We start from the raw sequence: 15752 nt of genomic DNA, 5'->3' as shown, positions 1-15752 counted from the left end.
GCTTCCTAAAGCCCATTTGACTTCATTATCCAAGATCGATGGCACTAGATTAGTAACCAGAGGATCTTGGTTGTCAGTGATGTTGAGATAATTCTTGTGTAATTCTTTTGTGTATTCTTGCCACTTCTTAATATCTTCTGCTACTGTAAAGTACATACTATTTTTGTCTTTTCTCATGGCTATTTTTGCACAAAATGTTTCCTTCCTATTTCTAATTTTCTGGAAGAGGTCTCTTGTCTTTCTCATTCTATCATTTTCTTCTATTTCTTTGCATTCCTCATTTCAGAAAACCTTCTTATCTCTCCTTGCTGTTCTCTGGAATTCTGCATTCAACTGGATACATCTTTCTCTGTCCTCTTTCCCTTTCCCTTTCCTTCTTTCCTCAGCTCTTTGCAAAGCCTCATCAGACAGTCATTTTGCTTTCTTGCTTTTCTTTTTCTCTGGAATGTTTTTGTTGTTATTTTTGTTGCCTCCTGCACAATATTGTGAACCTCTGTCCATAGATCTTCAGGCACTCTGTCTACCAGATCCAATTCTTTAAATCTATTCATCATGTCTACTTCATATTAATAAGAGTTGTTATTTAGGTCATATCTATGTGGTCTGATGGTTTTCCCTACTTTTTTCAATTTAATTTTACAATAAGAAACTCATGAGGGCGGCTAGGTGGTGCAGTGGATAGAGCACTGGCCCTGGATTCAGGAGTACCTGAGTTCAAATCCAACCTCAGACCCTTGACACTTACTAGCTGTGTGACCCTGGGCAAGTCACTTAACCCCCATTGCCACAAAAAAAAGAAGAAGAAGAAGCTCATAATCTGAGTCACAATTAGCTCCAGGACTTGTTTTCATTGACTGTATAGAACTTCTTCACCTATGGCTGTAAAGTATATAATCAGTATGAATTCTATGTCAATCATTGGTTGATGTCCACATGTAGAGTTGCCTTTTGGGTTGTTGAAAAAGAGTGTTAAGACCTTTGAGTCATCTTGACAAAACTCTATTTATTAGTCTCTGTCCAGCTTCATTTTGTACTTGAAGGCCAAATATACCTGTTATTCCATTATCTTTTGATTTTTTACTTTAGTATTCATATACCCTATGAAGAAGATGACATTTTTGTGTTATTTTTAGACACTCCGATCTATTAAATTAGAAGATTGAAATAAAAGAAATTATCTTACACATTACTTTTTTCCTTAAATGTTTTTATTACTCCCAAATCTAAACTCATTTTTCTTATCTTGTCTGTCCAATAAGAAAGGATAGAAAATATTGAGATACTGCTCAGCTCAGGAAGAACCTGATTATAATACACATTTATGGGTTTGTGATCCAACTCTTTCTTTACAGCCACAAGAAAAAAGAATGTCTAAACTAAATAAAATTTTGGAGTGTGCTGCATGAATTTTTCAACACCTTCTACTTTACTTTTCCCTCTCAAGGGGAAATGTTATATCATACTTTTCAGACAAAACAAAGGCTGTCCCTATGGGTTTCCTTTCTTTTCTCTTCTATAATTCAATTTTCAATCCCTCAATTTCTTCTAATGATTCATCACTAAGGTTTCCCCCATTGGAAATTCCTTTTTAATCTTTAATCTTTTTATCTCTGGGCTTTTTCTTTCCCTCGTAAAAATGGGTTGTCCAATTATTCAAAAATTTCCATTTGACTTTGAAATCTTTTCAGGATATCATACGGTATCACTTCTTTTCACTTCTTTTCCCCAATAACCTCCCAGACAAAACAACAACAACAACAACAACAACCACCCCACCAAAACTATTCCTACATAGTTCACTTTCCTTCTACTCACATGTTAAACCATTATAATCTTGTTTCTGACCCCATTACTTGAAAGATATAGCAAGCTCAGATGAAATAATATTCTATATTCCCCAATCCCTGGAGGAAGCCAACACTCTGCTTTTTTTGCAACAAACATTTATTTTATTTTTTTCCAGTTACATATAAAGGTAGTTTTCAACATACATTTTCATAAGATTTAGAGTTCCAAATTTTTCTCCCTCCTTCCCTTTCCTATCCCCTCCACAAGACATAAAACAATCTGATATGGGTTATATATGTACAATCTGCAAATTCTCTTTTTATCAGTTCTTTTTATGGAGTTGGATAGTATGCTTCATCATTAGTCCCTTGGGATTGTCTTGGATCATTGTATTTCTGAGAGCAGTCAAGTCATTCACAATTGCTCATTGAACAATACTGCTGTCACTATGCACAATGTCCTCCCAGTTCTGCTCACTTCACTATACATCAGTTCATATGAGTCTTTCCAGGTTTTTCTGGTATCATCCTTTTTGTCATTTCCTATAGCACAGTACCATTCCACTACAATTGTATACCACAGCTTCTTCAGTCATTCCTCAATTGGTGGACATTCCCTTGATTCTCAATTCTTAGCCTCCAAGAAGAGTTGCTATAAATATTTTTTGTACAATTTTCCCCCCTTTTCTCTTTTTCATGATTACTATTGTTACCTGTTTCCCTTCCATCCTATTCCCTTCCCCATGATATTTACTCTATTATCTATCTTCTTTCACCCTATCCCTCTTCAAAAGGGATTTGCTTCTGTCTGTCTCCTCCCTCAATCTGCCCTTCCTTCTTTTGCCCCTCTCTCTTTAGCTCTTTTCCCTCTTATTTCCCTGCAGGGTTAGATAGATTACTCCACCCAATTAAGTGTGTATGTTATTCCCTCCTTGAGCCAATTCTGATGAGATTGAAGTCTTTGAGTCAATTCTGATGAGTGTTAGGTTCATTTACTGAGCAGATTAAATAGATTATTCCATCCAATTGGGTGTGTTGTTAATCCCTCCTTAAGCAACTCTGATGACATTAAGGTCTTTGAGCCTATTCTGATGTGTGTAAAATTGATTTACAGCCCTGCTCCTCCCCCATCTCTTCCCCCACTCCATAAGCCCTTTCCTGTTTCTTTCATGTAGGATTTCACCCCATGCTATCTCTGCCCTTCCCCCTCCCCCAGTGCATTCCCCTCATCCCTCAATTTAACCCTAAAGATATCATCATGGGGAAGCTAGGTGACACAGTGGACAAAACATTCATCCTGGACCCAGGGGGATCCCAGCCAAAACCCAGCCTCAGACATAAGACAGTCACCTACTGCACAACCCCAGGTATGTTCCCCAACTCCAATTTTTATGGTTCTCTAGGGTCTTGTATTTGAAAGTCAAATTTGCCATTCAGTTTAGGTCTTTTCATTATGAATACCTGAAAGTCCTTTTTTTATTGAAGTCCCATTTTTTCCTCTGAAAGATTATGTTCAGTTTTGCTGGATAGGTGATTCTTGGTAGTAATCCCAATTCCTTTACCCTCTGGAATATCATATTCCATACCCTCCAGTCCTTTAATGTAGAAGCTGTTATATCTTGTGCTATCCTGACTGGGGCTCCACAGTACTTGAATTCTTTCTTTTTGGCAGCTTGCAATATTTGCTCCTTGACCTGAGAGCTCTGGAATTTGTTTATAATATTCCTAGGAGTTTTCCTTTTGGGATCTCTTTTAGGAGGTGATCAGTAGATTCTTTCAATTTCTATTTTATCTTCTGCTTCTAGAATATCAGGGCAATTTCCTCTGACGATTTCTTGGAAGATGATGTCTAAGTTCTTTCCTTGATCATGGTTTTCAGGTAGACCAATAATTATCAGATTATCTCTCCTGGACCTATTTTCCAGGTCAGAAGTTTTTCCCAGAAGATATTTCACATTGTCCCCAATTTTTTTATTTATTTGGATTTGCTTTATTGTGTCTTGGATTCTCATAACGTCACTAGCTTCCATTTGTTCAATCCTAATTCATAGGCAATTATTTGTCAGCGAGCTTTTGTACTTCCTTTTCCATTTGGCCAATTTGGCTTTTCAAGTTGTTGACTCTTTTCTCAAGTCTTTCATGCATCATCCTCATTTCTCTTTCCATTTTTTCTCTACATCTCTAACTTTATCTTCAAAGTCCTTTTAAAGCACCTCTATGGCCTGAGACCAATTTGTATTTTTCTTGGAAGCTTTAGATATAGGGGCCCTGACATTGACATCTTCCTCTGAGAGTTGTAATGATTGGAATGACGCCACCTACTGGAGACTTGCTGTGGGAAAGCTCCACCATGAGGAAAATGCCTCAGAGGCATTGTGACTTTTCCTTGGCGTCAGGAAATGACGTTTGCTCATGGGTGCTGTCTATCAAGGCTACCAGCCAATCAACTTGAGGAGCCTCCTATGGTCTGGGAGGAGACAGGAAGGAGGAAAGGGAGCCTGTGCAGAGAGCGCGGGGGCCTTTTGGCTTCCTGACTTGATGGTGGTGGCGGCAGAGGACTTCACAGGAAATTTGAGGAAAGATAGGAATGCCAGGCTGTTAGAATTCTGTTCTCAATCTTTTTCTTTCTATTTTCCAATAAACCCTTAAAAACCTAAACTCATTTTATCAGTGATTTTTAGTCAGTTTCCCCCAAACTGGGGGAACAGATTAGAATCCACATTTAGAATCTTAAATTACACAGAGTGCACCTCAATATTCCTTGTCATTAAAGAAAATTTCTATGGTTCTTACCTTTCTCTGTTTGTTCATCTTGCCTTTCTTTTACTTAACTTTTAGCTCCTTTCCAGGCTGCACTATCCCAAGCTTCAAAAGGTCCCAGCTGGTATCCTAGATCTCCCCCCTGTGAAGAGCTCAGCCCTCTCACCAGACTATGAGCTTAGTTCCAGATGACGCTGGTGCTGCAGCTTATTCAGAGGTTCTGTGGATTCTCTTTCTCTGGTGAGGCCTTCCTGGTACTGCATCTGTGTCAGGGTGACTGTGGTGTTGGGCTACACTCCTGTCTCAGCACAGCAGCTCCCTCCTTCTGACCTTCCAAGCTGTCTTTGGTTGGACGATGATTTCAGCACATTATTCTGTGGGTTTTGCTGCTCCAGGAATTGTCCTATGGTATTATTTGGATGTTTTTTGTAGTGATCGTGTCATGAGTTCGAGAGCTCACTGCCTTTCTTCTGCAATATTGGTCCCACCCCAGAAGCTACACACTCTGCTTTATACCAACTTGGTCCCCGGGGAAAGTAGGCTACTGCTTAACACAATTTCTACATGGCAATTTTCCCTGTCAAGTTCACATTTAAATATGATATAAAACAGGATGAGACTGAAACTGACCCAGAGTTAAAAAGGGAATTCCATTTAAAATAACTATAGGCAACATAAAATATTTGGGGGTCTACCTGCCAAGGCAGGCCCCAAAACTATGTGAACACAATTACAAAACACTTTTCACACAAATGATATCAGATCTAAACAACTGGAAAAAATATTTATTGCTCATGGGCAGGCTGAACCAATTAAATAAAATGATATGTCTACCTAATTAATTTACTTATTTGAGGCTATACCAATCAAACTGCCAAAAATATTTCATAGAAGTAGAAAAAATAATAACTAAATTCATCTGTAAGAACAAGAGGTCAAGAATATCAAGGGAATCAGTGAAACCATGCCCAAAGGGTTATGGGACTGTGCATACCCTTTGATCCAGTAATACCACTACTAGGTCTGTATTCCAAAGAGATCATAAAAAGGGAAAAGGACCCACATGTACAAAAATTTTTATAGCAGCTCTCTTTGTGGTGGCAAAGAATTGGAAATTGAGGGAATGCCCATCAATTGAGGAATGGCTGAACAAGTTGTAGTATATGAATGTAATGGAATACTATTGTGCTGTAAGAATGATGAGCAGGCAGATTGCAGAAAAACCTGGAAAGACCTAAGTGGACTGATGCTTAGTGAAGTGAGCAGAAACAGGATATCATTGTACACAGTATCAGCAACATTGTGTGATAATCAACTGTGAAAGACTTAGCTCTTCTCAGCAATACAATGATCCAAGACAATTCCAAAGAACTCCTGATGGAAAATGTCCTCCACATGCTGAAAAAAGAACTGTGGATTCTGAATATGGATTGAACCATACTGTTTCTACTCTTTTTTGAGGTTTTCCCCTTTTGTTCTGATTCTTCTTTCACAACATGACTAATGCAGAAATATGTTTAATATGATGGTACATATATAACCTATATCAGATTGCTTTTTGTCTTGGGGATGGAAGGGATGGAAGGAAAAAAAATTGGAACTAAAAATCTAATGAAAACAAATGTTGAAAACTATTTTTACATGTAACTGAAAAATAATAAAATACTTTTATTATTTAAAAATCTACTGAAGAGGGGCGGCTAGGTGGCGCAGTGGATAAAGCACCGGCCCTGGAGTCAGGAGTACCTGAGTTCAAATCCAGCCTCAGACACTTAACACTTACTAGCTGTGTGACCCTGGGCAAGTCACTTAACCCCAATTGCCTCACTAAAAAAAAAAAATTAAAAATCTACTGAAGAAAAGGATTTCTTAAAAAACACAATTGGCCAAATGGAAAATAATGTACAAAAATTCAGTGAAGACAAGAACTTCTTAAAAAGTAGAATTGGCCAAATGAAAAAGGATGTACAAAAGCTCACTGAAGATAATAATTCCTTAAAAATTAGAATTGGGCAAATGAAAACTAATGATCCAATAAGACATCAAGAAAAAAAATAAAACAAAGTAAAAATGAAAAAAATAGAAGATGCAAAGTGGAATAGCTAGTGAGGAAACAAAATTATCCCTCTTGATAGAAAATACAATGGTTTACTTGGAGAATCCTAGAGAAGCAACTAAACATCTAGTTAAAATAAATAACAACTCTAGTAAAGTTGTAGGATATAAAATAAACCTACATAATCATCAGCATTTCTATACATTACCAGCAAAGTTAAACAGCAAGAGATAGAAAGGGAAATTCCATTTAAAATAACAGTAGACAATATAAAATGCTTGGGAGTCTGCCTGCCAAAGCAGATCTAGAATTCATATGAAATACAGTTACAAAACACTTTTCATGTAAAAGAAGTCAGATCAAAACAATGGAGGAAATATTTATGGGTAGGCCAAGCCAATAAAATAAAAATGACAATTCTACCTTAATTAATTTACTTGTTCAGTGACATACCATTCAAGCTACCAAAAATGTATTTTATAGGGCTAGAAAAAATAACAAAATTCATCTGGAAGAGCAAAAGTTAAACGATATCAAAGAAATCAATGAAAAAAATGTGAAGGAAAGTGGACTAGCCCTATCAGATCTCAAACTATATTACAGAGTAGTCATCATCAAAACAATCAGATACTGCCTAAGAAATAGAATGGTTTTTCAGTGGAATAGATTAGGTAGACAACACACAGTAGTAAGTGAACTCAGTAATCTAGTGTCTGATAAACCCAAAGATCTAAGCTTTTGGGACAAGAAATCACTAACTGGGAAAATGAGAAAGAAGTTTCAGGGAAACTAGATATATACCAGCATTTCATATCATATACTGAGATAGGGTCAAAACCAGTACATAATTTAGACATAAAAATGATATCATAAGCAAATTAGAGGAGCATGTCAGATCTATGGATAAAGGAAGATTTATGATCATACTAGATAGAGAGCATTATGGGATATAAAATGGATACTTTTGATTACATGAAATTTAAATAGTTTTGCACAAACAAAACCAAAGCAACCAAGAGAAGGAAAATAGAAAATAGGAAAACAAATTCCTCTTATAAATTTCTCATTTCAAAAATATATGGGAAACTGAACCAAATTTCTAAGAATAAGTCATTCTCTAATTAATAAATGTTCAAATGATCCAAACATGTGGATTTCAGAGAAAGAAATCAATTTTTTTATAGTTATATGAAAATCACTCAATTACAGAAATGGAAATTAGAATAACTCTGAGGTACTACCTCACATCTATCAGATTGACTAATATGACAGAAAAGAAAAATGACAAATGTTGGAGAGTTTATGGGGAAATTGGGATTCCAATGCATTGTTGGTGGAGTTGTAAATTCATCTAAACATTCTGGAGAGCAATTTGTAACTATTCCTAAGGGACCATTACACTACATACTGTTGACTCAACAATACTACTACCAGGATTGTGCCTCAAAGAAATAAAAGAAAAAGGAAAAAGACATATATGCACAAAAATAATTACAGCAGTTTTTTGTGATAGCAAAGAATTAGAAAGTGAGATGTCCATCAGATGGGGAATGGCTGAACAATTTTTAGCATATGGTTATGATGGGATACTATTATGCTCTAAGAAATGAGGAGCAGGATGGTCTCAAAAAACCCTGAAGATTTACGTGGACTAAGAGAAATTGAAATGAGCAAAACCAGGAGAATATTATACAAAGTAAGAACAATAGGGGCAGCTAGGTGGCACAGTGGATAGAGCACTGGCCCTGGATTCAGTAGGACCTGAGTTCAAATCCAGACTCAGACACTTGACACTTACTAGCTGTGTGACCGTGGGCAAGTCACTTAACCCCAATTGCCTCACCAAAAAAAAAAAAAAAAAAAAGAGAGAGACTGGAAGAACAATAGGGTACAATGATAAACTGTGAATAACTTAGTTATTCTCAGCAATATAATAATTTAATACAATTCAGAAGGACCTGTGATGAAGAATGCTATCCACTTCCAGAGAAAGAACTGGTGGAGTCTGAGTACATATATAACATACTTTTTATCTTTATTTTCTGGGGTTTTGGGGATAGGGGGTCTGTGATTTCTTTTACAACATGACTAATATGGTAATATGCTTTCCATGACTATACATCTATAACTGATATCAAGTTGCTTGCATTCTTTTTGTGTGTGTGAGGCAGTTGGAGTTAAGTGACTTGCCCAAGGTCACACAGCTAGTAAGTGTCAAGTGTCTGAGGCTGGATTTGAACTCAGGTATGCCTGAATCCAGGGCCAGTGCTCTATCCACTGTGCCAGTTAGCTGCCCCTGCTTGCATTCTTAACATGAGGATAGGGTAGGAAGAAAAGGAGAAAATTTGGAAATAAGTATTTTAATATCACTACCAAAAATTTTATTTGCAACTGGATAAAAATAAAATAATCTTTTTAAAAATTTGTACAGTGATAATTCCACTGGATTCTTCCTTAATAAGACCAGAAATGGAGTACCATTTTCAGTAGACCTCCGCTTTTCAAGAAAATATTGAAAATCTGGAAAGCATATAAAGGAGGATTACAAAGTTGGTCAACAATCTACAAGGATTTTAAGGACTTACTATATGCCAGAATCTATGGTATAACTTGGAATACAAAGAAAAGAAAAGAAGAGAAGAGAAGAGAAGAGAAGAGAAGAGAAGAGAAGAGAAGAGAAGAGAAGAGAAGAGAAGAGAAGAGAAAAGAAAAGTCTCTGCCTTTCAGGAGATCACAATATATTAGGAGATACACCTTGTAAATAGCTAGGTGCAAATTATATACAGAGTAGATGAGTAGTAAACTTAGGAATTTACTATTAGGTAGAGAGGAAACAATTCTTGCAGAAACTGGGATTTTAACTGTTTTGAGGAAAGCTAGAGTGGCAGAGGCTAAGGAACAAAAGGTCATGTATGTGAGACAGCCCGTGTAATGACACAAAAAGAGTGTCACATGTGGGCAAAGGCAAATAGTCCAGTGCAGCTACATTTTATACCACATGGATGGAAGTAGGTTGCAAGACTGAAAAGGTAGGAAGGAGCAAGATTGTAGATATTTTTGGTTTTTAATGTTTCTTTATTTATAACTTTTGTTTTTACATGATCTAACTTTCTTCTACTATCTCTCCCTCCTCACCCCTCAAAGAGCTATCCAAAAGAAAAAAGAAAACATTTTACAGTTGTGTTATGCCACAAAGGTGGTCAGTGATTAAAAAAAAATTCAAGACATAGACCAAAGTATAAGCACAACTTTTGTGGTAACAAAAAAATGGAAACAAGAAGATGTCCAGTGACTGAGGAAAGGCTAAACAAATTGTGTCATATAAACATAATAGAATATTACTATGCTGTAAAGACCAAACATGATAAATATAGAAACAGAAAAGATTTACATGATCTGATAGAGCCATCAGCATAATGAAGAAAATAGAATGAATTTTGTTATTTTTCATTCGTTTCAGTGAGTCTGATTTTTCATGACTCCATCTGGGGTCTCTTGGAAAAGATACTGAAGTAGTTTGCCATTTCCTTCTCCACCTTATTTTACAAATGAGGAACCGAGGCAAACAGGGTTAAGTGACTTGCCTTTCCAAAACCCAGTTATTTCTATAATTTAATCATAACCATTATATCAGTAAAATATTAGAAACTTATGGAAAAGACAGTTTTATTTTTCTCCTTGCATCCATGAAACTGAACACAGTGACTGAGATATAACATGTACTTAATAAGTACTTGTATTTTGTTATACTCATGAAAAAAGATGTCTCCTACTCATCAATTTCCTCAACAAATCTTTGACTTCATTGTTCCTTAGACTATAGATCAGAGGGTTCAACAGGGGGATAATTACCATGTAAAAAACAGACACCACTTTATTCTCATCTGTTGAGTACGTGGACTTGGGCATTATATAAATGAATGTAAGGGTGCCATAGAAAAGAGTGACTGCAGTGAGGTGGGAAGTGCAAGTTGAGAAAGCTTTGGATCTCCCCTCACTGGAGTGTATCTTCAGGACAGAGAAGAGGATGTATACATAAGAGATGATGATAACTAACACTGTTATTGTAATCACTGACCCAGCAGAGACAGAAGGAAGAATTTCAGGTAGATCATCTTGGTAGTTGGAAAGCTTCAAAAGTGGTGAATAATCACAGAAGAAGTGATTGATCTTATTGGGTCCACAGAAGGAAAGTTTCAATAAACAGCCCATGAAAACACAAGCATTCAGACAACCACCAAAGTAGGATGTGATGAGTAAAAGAGTGCAGACTCCAGTAGAAACGTTGGTGCAGTAGAGAAGGGGGTTACAGATGGCCACATACCGATCATAGGCCATCACAGCCAACAGGAAGCACTCAGCTGTCCCAAAGGTGACTACAAAAAAAAATTGGGCCACACACCCTTCCAGAGGTATTAAGGTCTTATCTGCAAGGTAGTTTGTGAGCATGAGAGGGGTGACAGTGGAGGAAAGTCCTATATCCACAAAAGCCAAATGACTGAGGAAAAGGTACATTGGAGTATGAAGTTGAGAGCTGGTTCTGATCAATATGATGATGATAAGATTACCAGCTAAGGTGACTGCATAGACACTTAGAAATATCAAAAAGAGGATGACACGAAGGGTTGGATCATCTGTTAACCCCAAAATAATGAATTCAGTCACAGCAGTGCAGTTATTGCCAGACATTTGTTTTGGAAAGAGCACCTATTAGAAGAAAAGGAGATTAAAACAGAACACAGAACTAAGATTTGGCTGTGTCTATTGATATAGTCAGGAAACATTCACTGACCACCTCCCACATACCCATCCTACTATCTTACTCCCAAACTTTGTTGCCAGGTTGCCCATAAGCAAAGCAGAGATGAATAAATTTGTTACCTCCAAATTTTATCACAGGAACCAATAATAGTCTATGATTTGCCAGTTTTGCCATTTTGATAATGTGAAAAAGTCTGTAAGAATAAGGATAGTTTAATTCCCACAAAGAACTATTTTAAATATACCTAGAGACTATATCTAAATGTGTAAATGCTATTCTGCCAAGTAATCACCATTGTTAATCCCTTCCAAAGAAAAAGAATCTGCTTTGTGATCCCTGACCTCTCAAAGGACCCCTTGCAGAACTGAAAATGGGATCCACCTCTTGCTAATTGAGTATTAGAAAAGTCCTGCTTTCCAAGATCACCCTTGTGCTCTAAAATCACAAAAGAGGAGGAATGGGAAAACTAGTTTGTAAGTCATTTCATGTTATTTTGCTCTTCGAACTTGGCATTGCTGCAAAGGGCTATCATTAGGTGAGATATGGTTAGCCTGAAGGATTGTGAGAAATTTCCCATGGGAACTCTTTCTGTTTCTAGGTAAAACAATGGAAAACATTTGCTTAACCTTCTGTACCCATATCCTATTTCTATATAGCTTCCTTAAGTTGCAGAATAACTGAGCAAATTGTGAGATAGAAAACTATCAATAATGTATTGTATCATAACAAGTGATTAATATGATTACTTTAGAATAATATGGAAATAGTTTTATTAACTGATGAAATGTGAACTTGGTAGAAATAGAGAAATAATTTGTATCATGACCACAGTCATCATGAGAAGGGAAACAACTTTTAAAGACTTCAGAACTTGGAGCAAAACAGTGATGACTCATGTCTTCAAAAGACTGATGAGGAAATATTAACTACCACTTCTGGGCACAGAGGTACAGAATAAAACATGCATTCTCAGACATGTTGAATTTGTTGATTCATGGTCCTTGACTATATACATATCTCTCACAAGGTAGGACTTCCATATTTGGGGAGAATTAGCTTGGTGAGTAGTGATAGACATGGAGAGAGAAAGAGCAATGACAAAACATTTTCAAATGGTAGAAAAGACAACAAAAATGTACAACTTTACATGTATGTATATTATATTTCTTTTAAATGGAATTCTTAAAATGTTTGCATTCCTTGATGCTTGATAAGTTCCAAATTAAAAAAAATGTTCCTAAATATTACTTTTTCTGGCATGTTCTTATTACTCTCAACTATAAACTTATTTTTCTTCTCTTTAAAGTTTGATAAGAAGGGGCTACAGAGCCGTTGTACTGATCTCATTGCTGTATGCCTTTGAAACCTGGACAGTATACAAGCCCTATGCCAGGAAACTGAATTGCTTCCATTTGAATTGTCTTAGGAAGATTCTGAGGACAACCAGGCAGGATAAAGTACTCGCCACTGAGGTCCTTTCTCAAACTAACTTGATAAGCATGCAAACTCTACTGCAGAGAGCACAACTCCAACAGGCTGGCCATGTTATTTGAATTCCTAATGTATGCTTGCTTAAAAGGCTATTTTACAGAAAAGTCACACAAGGTAAACACTCACATGGTGGTTAGAAATAGCTATAGAAGGACACTCTCAATGTCTCTGAATAACTTTGAAATTGATTGCATGACATGAGAGACACTGACACCAGACCACCTAGTATGGAATGCCCTCAACAGAGAAGGTGCTATGCTCTATGAGTAAAACAGAATTGAAGTAGTGTAAGAGAAAAATGAGATGTTCAAATTTTGAGAATCCATCTCGAATTTTCCCATGGAATATTTGTGCCTTACCTGTGGTAAAGCATTCTGAGCTCATATTTGTCTGATCACTCACAGTCAAAAACATTGTAAGTTGACTCTAACATAGTGATGTTAGTCCTCTTCAAGAACAAAGGACAACAACCAAACCCAACCCACCAAGAAACAATAAAAATGTTGAAATGCTATTCAGCTCAGGAAGAAACTATCAATAACACTCATTTATGAGTCTTAGGATCAATTCTTTCCTTGTGATAACAGGAAAAAAAAGTCTTACTTAAAAAATCTTTGTAGAGTGCTGTGTCAATTTTTCAATACCACCTACCTCAAGAGAGGACTTTGTACCCTACTCTTCTGACAAAAGAAGGGCTGTTCTTGTGGGCTCCCTTTTCTTTTCTATAGTTCAAAATTCCTCAGTATCATCCCCTATTGGCTTTGCTCCAATCTCTGAAGAAAAGAGAGTCCTTTCCTCCAGGGCCAACTCCTCTATTTGTTCCATTGGTCTCATCCCTCCTATTCCAACCCTAAAGCTTTCCCCATTGAAAATTCCCATACAGGGGGCAGCTAGGTGGTGCAGTGGATAGAGCACTGGCCCTGGATTCAGGAGGACCTGAGTTCAAATCCGGCAGCAGACACTTAACACTTACTAGCTGTGTGACCCTGGGCAAGTCACTTAGCTCCAGTTGCCTGACCACCCCCCCCAAAAAAATTCCCCTACAATTTTAATGTTTTTATACAAGATCTTCTCCCCTTCTTCCTACAAATGGGCTCAGATCTTTCCAGTCCTTTAAAAAATTCAATTGACATCCTTTCAAGTTATCATACTTTATATCTTACCATTTCCAATCAGCTCTCAAGAATAGAAGAAAATCTGTCCTTCTTTAGTCCATTTTCTCTTCTCCTACTCAGTCTTTAACCCATTCTAATCTGGTTTCTCACCCCATCACTCCACTGGAATTATTTTCTACAAAGTTGTCCAAAATTTTTAACTTATAAGCCACAAAATATTTATAATCTTCATTGATATTCCTAGAGGATATGGATTGTTTCAGACTTTACATTGGTATCATTTATTATTGTTTATAATTTTCAGTCATATCTGACTCCTTGTTACCCCTTTTGGAGTTTTCTTGGCAAAGATACTGAAGTAGTTTGCCATTTCCTTCTCCAGCTCATTTTTCAGATAAGGAATTGAGGTAAACAGGGTTAAGTGACTTGTCCAGGATAACACATCTAATAACTGTCAGAGCCCAGATTTGAACTTAAGAAGATCAGTCTTCCTTACTCTAGACTAGGCATCTGCTGTGCCATGTAGCTGCCTCATTTCTATCATTAGCACCTGGGAAAGTGGCTGAAAATAGTAGGTACTTAATAAATTCTTGATTGCCTGATCCTAGGTCTCTTTGAAGCCTGTGACACTGTGGACCACCTAATTTTCTTAGATACTTTCTCCTCATAAGTTTTCATGACACTGGCTTTGTTGGTGCTGGTATTTCTACTTTTTGTCAGACATTTCTTTCTCAGACTCCTTTGTCAGATTTTGATCCCTGTACTGCCTCCTAATCATACATGTGCCCCTGAATCTTCTCAGATCCTCTTATCTTTCTCTATGCCTTCTCAGTGAGCTAATAAGCTCCCACAATCCCTTTAATCTCTCCATATAGATGACTACAAAATGTATGTGTGTATCTATGCATGTATGTATATGTAGATATCTGCAATAATGTGTGTATGAGTGTATATGTGTGTATATATGTAGGTATGAGTGTATGCATGCATATCACCAATATTTGGACATTTGTACCTAGATGTCACATAAAAATTTCAAATTCAATAAATCCAAAAGAGAAATGATCTTATCCTCAAACTTCAATTCAAAACCACATATCTCCACAATTCCTTCTTTCTTTTTAGGGCCCCACCATTCTTCTAGGTCTCCTGGTTTTCAATCCTGGAATTATTCTCTACTCCCCTCTCTATCTTCCCCTCCCCAACCAGTCATGTGCCAAATGCTACCACTTCTACATTCACAACATAGAACTCTCTTATGTCCACTCAAACACCTAACACCTTTTCTTAGGTGTGAATCTCCTCTTACTTGGATTACTGCAAGAGCCTCTTAATTAGAAATCCAGTGTCTCCTTCCTCTAAATGATCCTCTAAAAACCTACAAAAGAGATTTTCCTAAAGCACATGGCTGACCATGTCATTTGCTTACTCAAGCCTTGTATGGATCGATTATTGCCTGGAGGGCAACATAACAATTCTTAGAATCCTGCACAATCTGAATCTCTTCAGATTTATTTCACTGTACACTTAGGCATGAACTCCATATTCCAGTCCAATTGGCTTATTGTCTTTTCCTCAGACTCAGAATTCTACCCCCATCTCTGCCTCTCTGCCATCTCCCATATGCCCTATCTCATCTCTGTTTTGTAGAATCTCAGGATTCCTTTGTTTCTCAGATACCGGGTCACAATTTACAGGTGTAGCCTAGATTCTTAAACTCTGCCCCTCCTCAACTTATCTTGTATTTACTTAAGTATGTAAATATTGGATCCCTTCCTCTC

General features: G+C 37.0%; 1 protein-coding gene across 1 annotated transcript; it reads right to left on the bottom strand.

Annotated features, from left to right (window-relative positions):
• Positions 1 to 10353: 10353 nt before the first annotated feature.
• LOC122731427 (olfactory receptor 480-like) lies at positions 10354 to 11298 on the bottom strand. The gene has a single exon (XM_043971532.1). It carries the CDS (start codon positions 11290 to 11292, stop codon positions 10354 to 10356), a length of 939 nt encoding a protein of 312 aa, XP_043827467.1. The 5' UTR covers positions 11293 to 11298.
• Positions 11299 to 15752: the final 4454 nt, after the last annotated feature.

The sequence above is a fragment of the Dromiciops gliroides genome, chromosome 6, assembly GCF_019393635.1.
Source record: "Dromiciops gliroides isolate mDroGli1 chromosome 6, mDroGli1.pri, whole genome shotgun sequence".
NCBI classification, from domain to species: domain Eukaryota; kingdom Metazoa; phylum Chordata; class Mammalia; order Microbiotheria; family Microbiotheriidae; genus Dromiciops; species Dromiciops gliroides.
This window is presented reverse-complemented; position numbering and strand designations above follow the sequence as displayed.